General features: G+C 39.3%; 1 protein-coding gene across 3 annotated transcripts in view; it reads right to left on the bottom strand.

Annotated features, from left to right (window-relative positions):
• The window catches only part of SVEP1 (sushi, von Willebrand factor type A, EGF and pentraxin domain containing 1), a 306,365-nt gene that overhangs the window by 179,390 nt on the left and 106,810 nt on the right, over nucleotides 1-20,165 (bottom strand). For all 3 annotated transcript variants that reach the window (XM_075595245.1, XM_075595238.1, XM_075595229.1), the window contains exons 5-9: nucleotides 18,798-18,977; nucleotides 14,089-14,268; nucleotides 11,630-11,827; nucleotides 6,767-6,885; nucleotides 260-389 (exon numbers count right to left, since the gene is read on the bottom strand). In XM_075595245.1, the coding sequence (XP_075451360.1) occupies nucleotides 260-389; nucleotides 6,767-6,885; nucleotides 11,630-11,827; nucleotides 14,089-14,268; nucleotides 18,798-18,977 (807 nt within the window). The remainder of the gene's footprint in view (nucleotides 1-259; nucleotides 390-6,766; nucleotides 6,886-11,629; nucleotides 11,828-14,088; nucleotides 14,269-18,797; nucleotides 18,978-20,165) is intronic.

The following is a 20,165-nucleotide window of genomic DNA, read 5'->3' as shown; positions in this document are numbered from 1 at the left end:
CTGTGAAGCGCTATGTACATTAATGGCGCTATATAAATAAAGACATACAATACAATACAATACAATGTTAATGCTCTTTAGTAATTTGCAGTACCCATACAGTCTTGTCATATTGCGTGACCTTCATGTATGTGTGAGCAAATTATTGTCGATTTGGGAAAGATTCTGTTTTTTCATAAAGTAAAAGCCCAGATACATTGGGTGAAAGTACAAAATATGTCCTGACTCATCACAGTTTCATACAGTGTTCAAGACTTACCGATGACCTTGATGTTAAATTTGCAGCTTGCCTGGTTCCCAGATGTATCTGTTGCTGTGTATGTGACAGACACTTCTCCAATTGGAAACATGTAAGGTGGTATGAAAGCTGGACTAACCTGAATGGATATCTTGAAAACAGAAATAGATCATTAAAACCACAAGAAAAAGCTGTAGTCATTTCTGGTTTTGTATTAAGTTGTCAATCAAAGCAAGAGCTTTCCTTTTTTATCAACTGAAATACTTTGATAAAAGAGTAAGATTTGCCAGTGTAAAAGAAATGCTGGAATTAGAGATCATGTCCTAATACCAGGATGGTTTGTCTTAGGGGATATGAGGGGAAAAGTAGTTAGACATGGAACACAACAAAAAAACAGTCTAGGCTTTCATAGAAGAGGTACAAGGCTGACGTAAGGCTGAAGTAAACAGAGAAATTATGAGGGAAGGTGGTCAAATTTTATATTCCTTGCTAATTGTACTTCGTTTTGCAACTTGTTTTTTCTTAGGTCTACAATGTAATCAATGCCGTTGCTTCATTATCCCTGAATCCTGTGGAAACTCCTGTAATGTTCTTTTTAAAATGCAATTGGTTCTGTTATTAGCAAGAGCAATGAGGAATGTGTTGCCCGACCCCGTTTTACCTCTGGCTGTGTGCGGGAGTGGGGGGAGACTGAAGGGGGGACTCAGGCAGCACTGTGAGGCTGAGGCTGTATCGGGAGCTCTGGGGTGGTTCGGCACTACTGGCGGTGGCCATCTTTATGAAACGCGCACGCGCAATGAAGCCTTGTGCATGCGCAGTGGCAAGGGCAATGCGGCAGACATTATCAGGCTCCACGAGGAGGGACTAAAAGTCCCAGCAGCCTCTAGGGCTGCTACCACATGGACTGCAGGAGCCAATTGGGCTCATAGGATCCTGGCTAAGCTTTGCTACATTTGGCACGCTCAGGAGGGACCACGGCAGTTGGAGAAGGGACGCAGAGGGGTAATGTAGTGTCTGGGTGCAGGTGGAATCCCAGACTAGGCCAGATACCCCCCCTTGGGCCCCTAATAGGCCCTGACTCACAGTAGGTTGTGGCTGTTACAGGGAAAGCCCATAGGTAGAGACATTTCCCCAGTAGCTGCTGATAGTCAGGGTATGGTGAGATGCCATGCAGTGATTGTGGCCTGTTGTCTGGGACAGACCACGTCGCAGTAATAGACTTTCAAACGTGAGACCCTCCAACGGGAGTTCACCCCATGTTGAGGCGGACTCCTTTGTGGACGATGACGACTTTGGATCAGCTGAATCTCTGTTTGTTCTTCAGCAGTACCCTGGTGCTGGAGCCCCGGGCAGGTACCTCAACAAGTGCACCAACAGTTCACGGGATAGCGCTATTCCACACACTTTTGGGTGGGCCCTGACATTGGGAAAGAACATCATGGATATTGGTGCCAAGCACCCTATGTACATTGGGGACACTCATCTGGTGAATTGGGGTTGTGTGTGTGGGCTATATACTGTGGGGTACAGGTTGATTAACATGCGTTCAGTAAAACCAGTTACTATTGGTATGTGTGAGCTGGATTCTACTACTATCAATAGCTACAGATTTTAACATTTATTAATTGGTATGTCTCCTTCAATCAATTTGCAAGATCCTAAAATTTAATTAACAATTTGGTGTCTGAGTTGATTAGGCAGACCCCTCCCTTAATTGTTAGTCAATGTGACTGTGTTTTAGAATACTTAAGGAAGGATACCTTGGCTGTGGGCCCTATGGCTGTGTGTAACATTTAAGTGTGTGGAGTTAATCTTGGAGTTGAAATTGGAGGTGAAGATTGGAGAAAGATCTGGACTCTGAACAACAACTTTACAACTGTGAGAACTTTACTTTCTAAAAGCTGTGATTATTTGTACTCTTCTTATAGTCCAATAACTGTGAAGTCTCTCCTCCTGTACCTCACTATGCCCTCCCTATTGCTTTTTCCGTTTACTGTCTCCTCACTCCTTGGTGAATGTCTCTGTTCTCTCCACCTTCCCCACTACCACTGCACCATTACATATACACCTCTTTCCCAACAACTTCTTTACCCCTCACTAAAAAACACCCACACAAATCCTCTATTCACACCCTCTATCTACTCCTTCCTGCTGCTCGGGATCTCCCCTAGGCCTGAAGCCAGACATACACACCTGATCTCACCCACGGCTCACTGCCATCTCTTCCCCTGTAAATGGTGTTAACTTTTTCATTTAACACTGACCAACCTTAAAACTCTCCCCACAAATCAAGCATCCCAATAGCCTGCGCTCATGGCTATTGTCCCACAGTCACTTATACAACCCATTGTGGCCAAGCACTGCCATCTACAGCACTTATTCCGTCACCTACTGTCTCTGTAAGTTTCCCCTCAAACTTCTTAGATTGTAAGCTCTTCAGGGCAGGGATTTCCTTTCCTATTGTCTGATTTTGCTGCACTTATTGTATTATTATAATTCCCTGTACTGTATTCTTTGTGAAGCGCTGAGTACACTTTTGGCGCTATATAAATAAAGACATACAATACAATACATACTATATACCCTGTGTGTGATTATTATTGGTATTGTTCCTGTGAGGGGCTTATCCCACCACTTTGGGATCCCTCACAGGTGGAGGCACCGCACCGAGGTGAACGATATATCACCCCAGGCTCCCAGTAACAGAGGCTCAGGCCTCCTGGTAGCCAAACAGGTAACGGCAGCACTGGTAGTTCCTTCAGTGACGGGGGAAATTGGGCTACATATGTTACAGCTGAATGTATCATGTCATCAATATTAGAACAAAAGTGAATATTTTGCCAGGGAGTTTAGGGAAGAGTTACATTTGTAAGTTGGCTCAGGTATAGAAATGATTTCTATGACGAAATGGGCAGCTATATGTGCTAACTGTATGTGGGGACATATCAAGCTTATATGAGGTGTATTTAGAATGTTTTGAACTGTGTTAATTGTCAATATGCCTCAGACATAGTTCATATATTAGTAGCTCATTTGACGCAGAGGTGTGTGTGGTCTTCAATCTTTATGTACAGTATTTGTGATGAATACTGTGTCTACTGTTATGGTCTATTGAAAGATATTACAACATACTGTATGACAAATATTTTCCAAGACTAATAAGGCTACTATAACTCTATATTACATGCAGTATATTATTAGGCAGAAACATGCTTAAGGTTGTCCAGTCACTGTAAGCTGTCTATAAATGGAAGAATAACTTGCTTTTTCACATCATTAGAGGAGGGGTGGCATTGGGGACTGATATATTGCCAAGTTTGTGTGGTACTGTATAGCACGGGTGTACAAACTCCAGGGGTGGTGCGACATTTTCGGGGGGGAGGGTGCTCTCTTCCATACAACATTTAAATTAAATGGCGGGGAGCGCGTGAGGCCTCTGTTTATCTCTTACCGTGTCTGCTGCAGCTTCTGGCAACACGTCACCATGACAACGCAGAGTCAAATGATGCTGCGGGGTCATGGCAACGCAACGTCACATGAAGCTGACGATGCTGGAGAAAAAGTTTGGGCACCTCTGCTGTATAGTGTCAGATGAAATGAGATGGAGTGTGAAACGACAATTTGTTTTCTTTTATTCGTTAATTATTTCTCAATGTTTTTGCACAGATCAAGGATTAATTAACAAAATAAACAAAGGCGGGAACACACTCATTTACTGTATCTGTCACAAGAAGTGCGAGTCATTTATTGAAGTTTAGAGCTTATGGGCCATATTTATTGAGTAATACGACTCCACAGGACACCACCTAGCACTTTTTATTAGCAATGGGCGAATGTGTCAAAGGTTCGGCCTGCAAACATTTGGACCAACTTTTCTATTTATTTGCAAACTGCAAAAGTTTGTTCAAACCTTTTGTAATTGAAAAAAATTAGGAAATGCGTGCAATTCCCCTGTCTTTTCACTGCAAGTTTATTTTTTTAGTCTGTCAAAGTACACTTTTTAAGCTTGATTCAATTCGCTTAGTCAATTTTTCACTTATTTAGGTGCATTTTCGCGTAGTCAATTTTTTCATATTTAGGTAAATTTCTGCTTTTGCTTAATCACATTTTTGCATAATTGAATAAAAATATACAAAAATGGATGGCATGAGATTTTTTTTCTAAAAGATGAATTTTCCCAAAATCAAACTTGCGAAAAAAACTCAATTTTCACAGTGCATTCAAAGTTTGCCTTTCACTGCATCTTATTAAATATGGCCCTTTCTGGGCTGTAAAGGGTTTCTGGCATGCAAGGTGTCGCATGAACTAATTTTGAAATGGAAATACCTGTGTACCTAATCAAATAATAGGAACACTGTTGTGAATGACAACAAAATCTTGAATAGTGTTGCCATGATTTGTCATGTGCTTTGTAACATTTTGACATCATACAAGGGCAATTCATGTGCACAATGTGATGTGCATAATATAAGGTCCTCATGTGCTCAATCAAGGAAGGAGGGCATGTGGATAGGGCTGCATGTTTTTAGATGTAGTGTTTTTCGTAACTGAGACAGGTTTTCTGTAATATTTATGGTTTTGTTGTATGGATGTATGTATGTATGTCTATATTTATATTGTGCCATTAATGTACATAGCGCTTCACAGCCATAATATAAGTGTCAATCATATAAATATCAAATAATATAAATAACACATAAAGGGGAGAAAAGCTTCAGGCATACAAGTAACATTTAGGAAAAGGAGTCCCTGCTCCGAAGAGCTTACAATATAATTGGTTGGTAAGAAGAACGTACTGTACAGAGACAGTAGGAGGATGTTCTGGTAAGTGCATCTGCAAGGGGCCAAGGTTTATGTTGAGGTGTTAATTATCAGCCATGGAGCTACTCGTATGCTTCCTTAAGTAGGTGTGTTTTGAGGTGGGTTTTAAATGTGGATAGAGAGGGTGCTGGTCGGATATTGAGGGGAAGGGCATTCCAGAGGTGTGGGGCAGTCCGTGAGAAGGGTTTAAGGCAGGATAGGGCTTTAGATACAAGAGGGGTAGAGAGAAGACATCCTTGAGCAGAACGCAAGAGTCAGGATGGTGTATAGCGAGAAATTAGGGCTGATGTAAGGACGAGCAGAAGAGTGTAAAGCTTTAAAGTGAGGAGGATAATTGAGTGTGTGATATGGGATTTGATAGAAAGCCAGGAAACTGCTTTGTTCTTCCCAAAGAAATATGGTCCTTTGAAGGGATTCATTTATTCAATCACTGCTGATTTTTTATGCACTAGTCAGTGATTGGCTCTAGAGTTCTGCTGATGACATTATCTGCATCAGCTTATTACTTTTACAGTGTGTCTGCTCTCTCATTTTGTTATAATAAATCACCAATATAACGGCATCACTCACGTTCATGCATAGGCTTGCAGCAGCCCTCCTTCCTGTGTACATTCAACCTCAGACAATGTACAATCTGTGATACACAAGGCAATGTCTCCCTTCTATCTCTGACAATGAATGCATGAGAATAATTTTGCAATTCATGTGGAATAATTCACGAAGTCGCAGTCATGCCCATTAAATTGCATTTTTGGCTGCAATTACCATTCTTTATGCTTACACACATATACTGTACACACATTTACTAGGGTTGGGCCATTGTATACAATCCAGGCGGATTTTTAAGAATCCACAGTTGCCGGATTGTTAAAAATCCACACACTGATTATTAATCTGCCATGTGGATTGTCAATGAAAGAAAACAAACCCTGACAAACACAGATGGAGCACCCTTTTTGAGACTGATCCATGGAAATCTGCGAACCAAAGGAACCGGTTGGTCCCAAGCAGATCTAAATCCGCAAAAATAATTCACTCAGTTGTAACATTTACACACATATACACACATTTTCAGATGTAGCCAACATCATTTCATCCACCGCCGCATCCAGTGAGTGAAATACCGTGCTCTCGTCTTGCTCGCAGCTGCTTTGTGGTGTATTACAGCGGTGAGTAAACTGGGGGGCGTGCCCCCCAGGGGGGCGCAAGATTGTTCAGGGGGGGCGCGGCATTGCAGAGGCCCCGTGCTCTTCCCCCACGGCATATAAATAAATGCCAGGGGATCGCGTGAGACATCTACAACTTCACTTACCTTCTCTTCAGCTACGCCTCGCCATTACAAAGCGGTGTCAAATGACGCCGCAGGGTCATATGACATCACGTTGGCATGGCAACGTGACCCTGCCGCGTCAATGACGCCGGGAGTCGAAGAGAAGGTAAGGGAGGGGGGGGGGGGGGCGCAAGCAGTGAGGGAAGCAGGAGGGGGGCGCGAGCAGAAAAGATTGTGCACCGCTGGTGTATTGTTTATGTCCTGCTGCAGTGCACAAGTAGCTGCAATAACAAAGGCTACATCTGTATACATGTATTCAAAGTTTTAGGTATTCAGTATTCATATTTTCAGGATTTAATATGTTGTGTACTCTATGTATATCTCACAACATATCTGTCCATAACAACTAATGACATTTACATTTGTTTTATGCTCACCTCTCCATCAGAATTATCGTTTGCATCTGGAACTTCCCAGTTTATATGTGCTGAATTCTGATGCTCAATATTCTTTGCAAGAATGTCATTTGGACATCTGATTTCAGGAGGCTCAATGTCTGAGGCACAAAGTAAAAAAAACAAATGTGTATTAATGTTTTCATGATTGGTAAATATAAACAATTTCCACAAAAGGATTTAAATCAACCAGAGCAAAAGACCTGCAAAAGATTAGTAAAGGCTCTTAAGTAGAGATTTCAACTCATGATTTCAGAATTTCAAGACGCAAAACAATTCTTGATTTATTAATTTAAATAACTTAATAAATCAATATAAAATAAATCAATATATTAAATAATTATACATAAAATTTTATATATATATATATATATATATATATAATTATTATTATTTTATTTTTAAATCAAGATTTGTGTTGCAACAATGTAGCAATATTTTAACCTATCATCCTTTTATTTAAAATAAAGCTAGGCTGGAAGAAACCATCACTAGAATTATAAATGAATAATCATAATAATAATAATAATAATAATAATAATAATAACATAACCCTTTATATTACGTATAAAGGATGCTTGTAACATATATTCATCATCAGAATAATCAATCTTTATTTGTATCAATGGGACTCTGCCAGTGTCAGTGAAGAGGAAGAAATTTGACGACTTGTTTTCAGATCTGCTAGGGTTATAGTTACTCAGCGTATTATTATAATGGGATATTGGAACTTTGCACCTGGGACAAATGTACATGTCCTTCTTCTTCGTGGCAATTAAATCTGCTGGTCTGAAGAGTTATGAACATCTATGTAGCCATGCCATCTGTGGCAACTAGTTTCCTTCTCTCCTGGCAGTAAGTCCTGGTACAAGCAGGCCTTGCCAGTAGTTGTTATGGGTTTTCCCCATCCGAGGAGCTGCACTTGTGTGACAGCGGAAGGCAGTGACATCAGGCCTGGGCATGACCAATCATGAGATAGACTTGATGCCCTCATTCTGGCTGTACATAGGGGCAGGTACCGCCCAAATTTAGCAGGGCCTTTCCCCACTTGAGGAAGGCAGATCACACATTTGGGAGGCTGAGTATTGGGCCTTCTCCAGTCCTCTACCCTCTGGGGATAGTGAGTGTGGACCATACCTCTGCCTCTGCTAGGGAGGCAGGGAAGACCTAGGATGGCTGCGGGTGCCCTTGGCCTGTAGTGACGGTCCAGGGACCATCCTTCAGTAGTAGCTGATAAGTACTGCATTGGGCAGAAGCCTGCTTGTTACTGGGCTGTACAGAAGAGATAATGAACCATTCCTGTTGTTATACATCCTGCCTGGTGCGTGACCTTACTGGGGGGAAAGGTAATAGTTCTACCATGGGATATGACCTTCAGTTCCTGGAGCAGATGGAGGCACTGCACTGCTAAAGAGATATGTAGGGTATGAACCTCAGAAGCCTAGTCATATGTCTCCACTACCACCAGCGGACGACTCAGCCCTCCTGTTACCAGCAGGTATCATGCACCGCACGATCCGTAATGGCCACAACTCCCACCGGGTGGGGGAAACACCGTTACATCTACTGTATAATGAAGATATCAGTATCATATGTGACTCTCATAAAGGTCCACATTTGCTAAGCAATCTTCTTCCACAAGACACCTGCCAGTGCTGGAAGACAGCTTATAAGCTATTGCTTCAAAAGGCTGTAACATGTTGTCCAGCGCCAAAAGGTGTCTTATGACTGTTATTTGTTTCATACAAGAAGTATTTGGTGCTATATAAATTGCATGATGTTGAATCTTCAATAGAGGGAAACTGATGAACATTGATGGCTATCAAAGTTTCAAAGGTAAAGTATGGTACGGAGAGAGAAAGGCTTCAGGTCTGTGAAAGTTGTAGAAATTGGTGCAATATATTTAAAATAAAGGAATAAAAAAACCACCAGGGAGCTTATGTACCAAAATTATATTTAAAACATGTGTGCATCAAAATATTAGTTTTAAAAAGTAGTATAAATCTTCATACACTATACATCACATGTATGATGGTCGTTATGTGACTTCACACATGTATGACGAATAGTTAATTGTTTGACACATTGTGTCATGTTAAATACCTGACTGATACTATTTAAATTAAAGCAGAATTTTATAGTTTTTTTTATTTATAACTAGTATAGGTAAATATAAATGATTAGTGTCATATTATTTATAATAGACATATTGTGAAAATGGTAAATTTGTTTAATCTACAGTATACTGTATAATGAAACAACAGTGCTGCATCAAATAACTTTTTAGTTGATATATGGCAACTTATTTCCGTGCTAACAATATAAATTGACTTTTAGTATTGACGTTTGGTTTAACATGGCGAACAATTATCCGTAGGTTTATAACATTTTAATAATTGATGTATGCCCATTTACAATTTACCTTAGAACATACCATTAACATCTGTGCATCATACGTCTGCCATTAGTTTGTGCCAATATACGCCTATAACTATTGTTGATGTTTAATGCACACAATATTGGGGATGGAGGTGGGGGGAAACTTGGTACATAGATGCACACCAGCATAGTATAATTTGTCATTTCTGTGCATCAATTTAATTCTAAAAAAGACATTTGCGGCTCTTAATTCATAGGCCCCCTGAAATTCTAGTTAAAAAAGAACCTCAGATTCAAATGATATTCAAATTGTATAATTCTAGCCATGGCTGGTTCTGGCTATGCTTCTTCCCCCCTGTCATGTAAGTCCTGGTAGCTGCAGGCTGTGGCAGGCTATCATCTTGGGTTTTCCCCATCCTCAGGCAGCCTCTCTGAGTGACAGGGGTGGAGGTGGAACTTGGTCTGTGTGCAGCTGATCCAGGTGCAGACCTTGTGTCCTCCCCCTCTGCACTAGGGAGGAAGCCAGTCCAAATTATAGCCAGTCCAAGTCTCTACTGTACCTCAAGGCTGAAATCAACATGGTTCAGCTTAGGAGACCCCATGCTCACGCACACTATGAATAAAAATAAAATGTAAGCAGCTTCATACCATGAAGGGATTAAGGCAGACTACCAGGTTTATTGGGGGAAGAGGGGTGAATGAAGGAGGTAATGAAGCTGCTTACATTTTATTTTTATTCATAGTGTGCATGAGCATGACGTCTCCTGAGCTGAACAAAGTGCTTCCTGAGATACATCCCCCGGTATTGAGTGCCGATATCCCCGCAATGTTAAAATCCTCTGTCACGTGACCGGAGGCCTTTAACATTGTGGGGATACCGGCACCCCATGCCGGGGCATGTATCTCAGGAAGCAGGGGGTCCCCAAGGCTGAAAGTGTGCGGGAGCAGGGGGCTTTTGAGCTGAACAAAGTTGATTTCAGCCTCGGGACCCCCTACTTCCTGAGTTACAGGCCCCATTATTGGGTGCCGGTATCTCCCGCAGAATTTTTATTCTACGTGACCTACAGTATTTTAACATGGCGGGGATACTGGCACTCCTTACCGGGGCCTGTATCTCAGGAAGTAGGAGGTCCCCAGACCTGAAATCAATGTGGTCCAGCTCCGGAGACCCCTGCTACAATACTGTAGTATTAAAATTAAATTTAAAAAAACCCGCTGTCGCCTGTTAGAGGCATGCAGGTAGAGTGACTGATTTAATGCACGTCTCTTGCAAACAGGTACAACCCGGTAGGGTTAACACAGCATGGATCCCTGCTGTGTTAATCCGATGTGCCATTTCGAATTTGCCAAAATCTAGAACGATATGTGTTTGAATAAAGGAAGCAGCATCTGTATAAGGTTTGTTTATTAGTCTTTCCTTTAAAAAATGTGAGCAAACTTTGAGTAAAACAAAAACGACCTGTTTTTTTTTTTTTTTAATTGAGAAACATTGTGAATCAGTTTTGTTCCAGTTTGGAATCTAGGAGACTCACATAATGTTACAAGTAGTTTTGTTTGCTGTAATGTCATGGTTGTAGCAAAGATCAGCGTGGGGCCATCTGTTTAGAGAACTGTTTAAAAGCAGCCAAGTTGGAAAGAAGCAACATTTATTCAGCTGGAAACATTACTAGTCGTGTATTTTAGTCAGTAAATAGATTCCCACTTATCTTCAAATTATAAAACTTAATTTGTAGAAGTTACGTTGTAAAACGTAATACTGTCGCACTCCTGATGTCACTGCATCTGACGTCACTACTACCCTGATAGTAGTGACGTCAGATGCAGTGACAGCAGAAGCGTGACAGAGACACGTCTCAGTATACTAGAGAATGATTTTGTGTCCAGCCAGCATGATAGCTACATTAGGGCAGAGATACAATATATCATATTTGAACATTCCAGTATTGATTCATAGCTAGAGGGGTAGACTGCAGACTATTCAGGGAGCAGCAATTATACCTTTTAGCCGTATAAGTAGTAAACGGACCAGAAGGAAGCTATAGGGATAGAGTTATGGCTCTGTGTTTTCAGTTTGTGGTTATACTGTTATTTTCACATGAATCACCTATTTTTCACTATATTGCACTTGAATTGTGTTATCCTTAAACATTCCTCCAGGATTTCCCAAACTCACTGCATTGCACTTCAAATTGGGTTTGGTTACAAATGTAAATGTATTCTTTCCCAGTTTGTTTTATTCAAGTACAATTAAAAGTTTTATTTAATTTGTGGAAAATCTAAATCTGGAAATATGGGAATCTTTGTCTATAACCACTGATTGCTTTAATCATTCCAAGATAGCACCCCTCCAGTACGTGTTTTTTTCTAAGATGAGCAGGCACCTTTCTACTTCATCATAGATTATTTAATAGTCTACTATCTTTATACTACTCCCAGTTATTTGTGTAATCATGTCTTTTATTCTACCTTTACAGAGAGCTTGGTGGACATCTTCACTCCATTTTCCATTGGCAATGCACCTCAATTCATCACTGACTCCAGACAATATAAAACCATTGTGACAGCCCATATGGCAGGTAGATCCATACATGGCTGGCTCCTTCCCACAATTCAATGGGAATATCAGAATGCCATTTGGTTTCTGGAAAATGGGACAGTGGATTTCTGCATAACATAAAATCAAACTAAAGTTATAATTTGAAATACAGTAACATTTCATGCTCAGTTTTTTTGTTAGTTGTTGAAGGACACTCATGGTATATGATTTAATTATAATAAAACAATTATATCACAAAAAGCCCCCAAATCATAACCAAAACATACTGTATTATAAACTGAACACGAGTCCCCATAATGTATTGTTCAAATCAGAACTACACCGTGCTCTATTAATGTATAGTGTATCTGTTTATGGCTGAAATACGACCACATTATTGCTGAAGTTACTAAGTGAATATGAGATACATCTTTTAAATGCACACCAGTTTATTTAAAATCAGAGAGGACATTACACTTTAAAATAAATACAAATACCTCAATTGGCCATAACAAACCAGAGAGCAAAGGAAGAGGTAAATATGAAACAGAGATGAGAAAACTAAAAAAAAAGTACAAACAAACATTTAAATGAAGTCTCATGAACACATCAACCCTCTGAATCATTAGAGTATTTTAGATGGGCTGTAAGTTTCTTCATGCTCATAACATAATAATTATCCCCAAGGAATGTTGTTACCAAGATTAAATACATCAGTAAAGTGAAATGAAAATATTTATTAATCCATACAACATCAGGAACCCTCTGGTGTTGTATGGGTTAAAAAAAAACACCATCAGACACCATCTCACTCAGGATTCACTGTACTGTATATCTTGTGAGAGTGTGCATGGTTCCTGGTAATGGGTGGGGTACCCCGGGGTATAAGAGCATGTGCTACTTTAGATATTAGAGTTCTGGGCAGTGCTCTTACATGGCCTCAGCTGCAGTCCCACTCACGGGTGGTGGCATGCTACCATTTGGCTTCTTGATTTGGGGGCATTTTCGTGCAGCCAGTTAGGGATTCCCTAATGACTATCCTAGCTGGTGGAGTCTTTCTAAAAGTCCCATTTTTATGATTACTTAGGTTTTCTTTAGGTGCCGGTGATCATGACACAGGACACCATGCATTCTTATAAGTAGCTCTACAAGAGGAGGGCAATGTACCTAATCTTAATTTATATTTGATATAATTATTCAAACTAAATGAAAGCAGAAAAATGTGACCATTTCTATATGTTTGTTTTGAAATAAATCAGTTCTGTAGTATTAGAGTGTACTGTCTGCCTTTTTTTTTTTAACTCCTAAAGCCATTTTTGCTACTTTTTTTTAATGTACGGAGTATCCTTTGGTTCCAATAGCAACCATTTAGAAATTCATATCCACTTCCTCATTTGTAACAGGCTCTGACACATCTTGTTGAGCTCTGGTCTTTGGCAACAAAGTGATACAAACAGATCTGTTACTGTGTTCCAAACAGTAGAATGTATATTGAAAGCTCTGAAAGCTGTAACACTAGTGTGTTACACTTAGTAATATAATGTTACATATCAGCTGCAGCATTTCACAGACTGCAGCATAGAGTCAGAAGGCGGCCATTTCGTTAGATACACAATCAGGATTTTTACAGATTTATAACAAGAGCACCAAATGATTGGCAGCTTAGGTGAAAATGTAGCATTATACATTGTCACATGCTGTACATATACAAGAAAGAAAGAAGGAAAGAAGGAAAGAAGGAAAGAAGGAAAGAAGGAAAGAAGGAAAGGAGGAAAGAAGGAAGGAAAGAAACAAAGAAAGAAAGAAACAAAGAAAATGAGGGGTGGGGAAATACTAAACATTAATTGTCCGGGAGCTTAAAATGGAGCTGTCCCCAAAGTCTAGTGCAGTCTAAAAGTTACCATGGGAACCGCAGATGATACAGATTAAAACATTTATTTGAAAGAAATAGAGCAGGACATGGTCAGGGGGCAAGATAGTAGCATTATGCTAATAGGTGTCATTAAAATACACTTTGCATATCATATTAGATAAATCCCAGATATCTTAGGTGGGCTCCTTTGCACAGGTGTCTGTCTATATGTTGTTTCAAAGTTAGTTTGAGGGGGATATATAGCACCTGGGACTCTAATGAAATAGGTCTCTCTCTCATGAGATAATGAACGCCCATTGTTTTTGCACATAATTAGCTTTCTGGATCTGTGTTAACCTCAGGGAACATAACGTCCATTACTGATTTTGATAACACGATATTATGAGCCATGATTAAATCAAGCTTAGTGGATATGGGCCATATGTTAAACTCCAATACATTCCTAGAGGGGATTCTTGCTTTAAAACCTTCTATACAGAGTGCAGAAGGAAATGAAGACATACATGTAAAACATACCTTTACAGTGTGGCTCCTTTGCATCCCATTGTGAGTTTCCTTGACAAGCGAGTTTGGAATTTCCCTCCAACTGATATCCTCCATTACAGGATGCATAGCACACTGTTCCATAAGAAGTATCCCTGGATGAGCAGTTCATCGTTCCATGTTCAGGAGCATTAAGTTTTGGACATGTTCGGACTGTAGAAAAGTACAACAGAATAATTCTTTGCTTCTTTTTGTACTACATGCAAAAAATATTTTAGGTAAAACTTAAACACTAAACACAAAAAAGTGGAGCATACATATAATTTAATATAACATATCATTTACATAGGCTTGCCAGAGCCAATATCCAAGCTCTGCCTATAGCTCTGAGTAACCGCTCCAGAGTTATTTTTATATTTGTAAAAAAGATGTTGACGCACACACCTCACAACACACAAACATTGTTTTTATGCATTGGCGCACCAAGTTACTGTTCTTCTGTGTGTCTGTTTTTATGACAAAATCACTTATAGTGACACTTCATACATAGTCCCCTTAGGGGGCTATGTATCAAAGTCACCAGGCAGCAAAAGAAGGGCAAATACAAGGCACCAGATGTAGCCAGGACGAGGTCCCGTAGTAGGGACTTTTTGATTTGATAGATATGTGGCAGTTTGTTTATATTACTCCATAAGGGGTATATATATTAAAGTCACACAGCTACTAAATTAGGGCAAAAGTGGAGCAAAAAACTGCACCAGATTGAAAGTGATGTATCCCGGTTGCTTAGACAGTACAGAAAAATAATTCCTCCTTAAAGCAATGACATTTTTTAATATATAAATCTTGTACAGTATTTTTGCACTAGTTTTGCAGTCTGGGGCTTTTGATAAATGTTGTTTCCGGATATTTTCAATTTTAGCTGCAATCATATTCTTTGGCAATTTTTTTAATTAATAATTTTGCAATGTAATTTTGCTTCATGAACTTACAGTATGTACTGTGAAAAGCAGATTTGATTTGTATTTGCACAAACTATACACAGAATCAGAACTCAACATTTCATTAAATGCACATTATTTTTCAGTGGCCCTATTAGGTTTGTTCATTTATATGTGCTATAGACACAAGTTTTATACAATGAGGGAGGCCAATTCAATTTACACTGCATTCAGCTGAAAACCCTACTCACTTGAATGGCTTATTTTTTGCTTCAGTACATATTACATAGTTAAATAGATGAGGATGAAAAAAGACTTGCGTCCATCAAGTTCAACCTGTGCTAAATTTAGACAACCTATACTTTATCCTATATCTGTACTTACTTATTGATCCAGAGGAAGGCAAACAAAAAACCCTAATGACATATCATCCAATCATATCTCATACGGGGAAAAATAAATTCCTTCCTGACTCCAAGAATTGGCAATCGGATTACTCCTTGGATCAACATCCTTCCCAGGTTTACTTATTTGGTATATCCCTGTATACCTTTCCTTTCTAAAAAAAAATGTCCAACCTTTTTTTGAACACTATTTTATCTCTATGGGTAATGAATTCAATATTTTAACTGTCCTTAATGTAAAGAACCCTTTCCTTTGTGACTGGTGAACTTTCCTTTCTTCCAAACTTAAGGGATGCCCCTGAGTCCTTAGTACTGCCATTGGGATGAATAGTTATTTTGAAAGACCTTAGCCCAACCTGAAAAAGTTCAATTTATGTCAACCCTCTTTCTATCTTTCAACCAGTTTTCAATCCAGGTGCATATATTATTACTGAGTCCAATTTGCTTTATTTTGTACACCAGCCTCTTGTGTGGAACCGTATCAAAAGCCTTTGCAAAATCTAAGTAGACAACATCAACTGCATTATCCTGGTCTAAATTCCTACTTACCTCATCAAAGAAACAAATAAGATTAGTTTGGCATGATCTATTCTTCATAAATCCATGCTGACTATTACTAATAAATGTGTTTTCCATTAGGTATTCCTGAATATTATCCTGTATTAAACCTTCAAGTAGAGTAGTTTCTCCACTATTGAAGTCAGGCTTACAGGTCTGTAATTCCCCAGTTGTGATCTAGCTCCCTTTTTAAATATAGGCACCACATCTGCATTACGCCAATCTTGTGGTACTAAGCCTGTGGAAAGGGAGTCCTTGAATATTAAATATAATGGTTTGGCTATTTCTGAGATTAACTCCCTGAGAACTCTTGGATGCATGCCATCAGGGCAAGGTGCCTTATTTACTTAAATTTTTTCAAGCCGACCTATGAACTACTTCCTCAGTTAACCAATTGTTCATTAATATGGAGGTTGTGGCTTCCTCCTGTGGCACTACTATTGAAATGTATTCTTCCCTGGTAAAGACAAAGGCACAGAATTTGTTTTATACCTCTGCATTTTCCTTATCTCCAATAATCTGCCTGCCCTTCTTACACTGAAAGGGTCCCATATTTTATTTTCTAATTTTTTGGTTATTAAGGTACTTAAAGAACTTTTTAGGGTTGATCTTACTTTCTATTGCAATCCTTATTTGAATTATATATTGAATTAGCCGCTGTGTCCCTGCCTTAGCTATATTCTGTTATTCTATGAAGCGTTTGTCTGTGTTCTGTACAATAGAATGTTACAGTAGCCTATAGAGCAGAATCAAAGAGGGAAGTTGGTCCATAAATCCAAGTCAGCCAAGGAATTGAAAACCAGACTTTGGTAATAACTGTAGAATCATGAAAGGGAAAAAGCTCCCCAAAGTCACTAAGGCAAGATGGATTACAGACATACTGTATCTAATGTCTAAGGTGTTTCAAAATAAGATCACATGTACAGTACTGTAAAAGAAATGTATGCACCACACTGTACAACTAGGTGCTGCATGTGATTCTCGACTGAACAAAAATGAAAGCAAACAGTCCAGCCCTACTCTTGTTTTAACTTTCCTATGCTTCAATAAAGTCATTCAATAGCACAGTCCAGCCTCGCTATTTTTGCTGTGCGGCCGTGTCCGCTATCTCAACCTCCTTCTCAGTGACGGCGATTTCCCTCTGAACAAAAATGAACATGTAATTGTGACACATGAGTATTATTGTAGAGATATGCAAATCTCTAGTTAAGTGGTGCATGACTTAATTAATACTGTACTGTGTCTAATTCATTTTTACACATAGACGGCAGTCTACCCGAACAGGGTCCACATCCAATGTTTGTTTACACAACATACTGGTTAATTCTGTAGAAACTAAACTGCTGACAGTGGCAATGATAGGAGCCTTTAATGTTTTTTAAGCTAAATCAGTTAGGCTGTGGTCCCAGTCATAACTGTGACACGAGCGCCCGGCGGGGGGGGCGGCGCGTGCACAGCGCTACCCGCGATCTGCGGTTTGACAGGGAGAGAGGGAACTGCGACGGGAGGGGGCGTGGTCGGGGATTTGCGGGGGCGTGGCCATCACGTCACGCGTCAGGTTCGCCCTCATTGGGTGAACCGCCGGTGGGGGCGTGGCCACGCCTCCGTCGCAAGTTTTAAACTCAATATCATTGAGTTTAAAAAATCTTGAAGCACGGCGCGGCTGCACCTTCAGCGTGAAGGTGAGTACTGGGCCCTTCCCCATTGAGGGGCGGTGCTTACATGCACAGCGCACGCGAAGCCGTGCGCTGTGGCAGTGACTGGAACCGCAGCCTTAGGCACAAAGCTAGAAGGCGATCATTTCGTTTTTGACACAATCAGGATTTTTACAGATTTATAACAGGAGCACCAAACGACTGCAAGCTTAGGTAAGAATGTAGAATTATACACGGTCACATGCTTTACATACAAAAATTATTTTAAAATGTAAAAAGTTGGAAAGTAGTATTGCTGCTTTAAGGTTTTTCAAGCTAACTGAGTTACACTGTATACTGCAATTAATTACCGTAGCTACAATGTGCATATTATGCAGGTTACCTAAATATAATGTTTCAAACCTACTATAAAGCATTAGAGTCATTTAACAAAAAGCTCAGGTGAACCCATTCATGTGTGTTCAAATTGGTATCATAAACCTGTAAGATCATGAAATTCTACAAAATCAATAAAATCCATCCCATCAAAGCCATATATTTATAGGATGTAGAGGGTGACTCAGTTAAAATAGGATAGTACTTCAGTTCAGTTATATGCAAGCTGATCTGATATGTAATTGCTTTAACGTGCATATAATAAACTATGACAGTAGTCTATTAAAAATATTCAGTGTACTACATTTTGGCAAACACATAGCAAGGACATCCTCCAGATGTTTTAAAGGAAGTTTTTTTAAATGTTAATAAAACAGCTTGAGGCAAGGAGATTACTTCTGATACCCATCAAATACGCTTATATACAAATGAAGCTCTCTTTTCCTGTGATGTGAGGATAATGCACATGCTTTTGTCTTAATTCATGTACTTCATCAAGTACATGAATACTGCTTAGTGACAGGAGGAGCCGTTATTCTGAAGAATGTCTTCTATTCAACGTCAATGGGTAACACTGAGTAATTAGAAAATAGTTCTGGAATTTTTTTACCTTTAATTGTATTGTATGCAACTGCTAATCATTGCTTGGTAGACATTGAAATGGGTTGACATTTTTAGCTACTACGTCTTAGTGGCCGGTTCCTGAAGCCCTGTTGCGCCAGAATGTGCCTTGCAAGTCAGCATGGCCACTGTAGAGGTTATTGAATGAACCCCATAACTGGAGAAATAACAATTAATGTCTTGCTTACTTCTGCAGGTGGCCTCTGAACCTGACCACAGTCCATTTGGTTGACAAAGCCGAATGCTGCTTCCAACTAGCTCAAACCCTGTCTTGCATCGCATTCCACAGGCTGCATCAAAGTGATTGTTGCAAATGTTCTGGATAAAGTAGCCATTTTCAGGGGACAGTAGCTCAGGGCAGCGAACAACTATAATGTTTAGAATACAAAAGCAAATGTTATGGTAGAATTGCATTTCCATTTACTGACAAGGAAATCTGTCCCAGTTATAATGATTCTCATACAGTATATCATAGAAATAGTATTTTAAACTGAATTATTAAGGAGTTAATACACATTTCACTGATATTGAAAGAATAATGTTATTTTTAAATATTTGTATCATTACTGTAAGAGGAAACTAGTTGGGATTGAGATTCCTTAGCGTCACACCTCGCTTCTAAAATCAGAAACAGTTGTCCCGACCATGTACAATGAATACATTGTTTCACAAACTCTGCACATTTCTTTATTCGTTATTCGTGTACTGTATATTGTAATAAAATGTCTGTTCATCTGTTTTTGCAGCACATACCATAAAACTGATGTTAACTAAATTATTCTTCATGCAAATTCAAGTGCAGACAATTTTCAATGCATGCTTTCGTCTCCCAAGTAATGGAAAAGCAGAGAGGTCCATATGGAAATAAATCATCAATTTATGCTATTATCCAGAAGAAGCTAACATTATGAAATGCTTTTTAGTTTTCCTATACAATTTGGGTGAATTTGGCATTAAGCTTCTTTTGCCCAGGAGTTTCATTTTCATTTTTATTTGTTAGAAGGGAGGGGTTTTTATTAAGGGGTCCTGTATTAGAATGTTACAACGAGTATAATTTAAGAGCAGTGATTTCCTAAGATCTTTAGTAAAGGCTCATTTACACCTTTAAATTAAAAAAGCGGGCACTTTAATAGACTCTGAATTTTTATTATTTGTTTTTTAAATCACTAATTCTGCAATTGAAATGTTTTGGATGATTTAAAAATGCACTAACCAATTAAAATAAATAATGGGGAATGTCTGAAAATTTTTTTTTTTTCAGTGGCCGACTACATGGGACAGCACTTCAAATGGGCAAAAGGAAAAGTGTGCAATACAGCTGAATTCTTCAGGGAGATTCAATCACCCCTCTCCTAAAATGTTCATGTATAAGTAAAATAAGTAGAGATGGGCAAATAGTTCACCGAAGTTTGAATTTGCCAACATGTTTTTCCCAATTTTATTTAGTAAAGGGGCCATTTGCTGTACTTACCTGTATATACCTGTAAAATAAGCCACTTATACTCCACATGAGATCTCGGCACAATATGCAAGGCTACTGTCCTGCAAGAGCTCTT

This window comes from Ascaphus truei, chromosome 1 (assembly GCF_040206685.1).
Source record: "Ascaphus truei isolate aAscTru1 chromosome 1, aAscTru1.hap1, whole genome shotgun sequence".
NCBI classification, from domain to species: Eukaryota; Metazoa; Chordata; class Amphibia; order Anura; family Ascaphidae; genus Ascaphus; species Ascaphus truei.
Note: the sequence above shows the minus strand (reverse complement) of the source record. Positions and strands in the feature narration are given on the sequence as shown.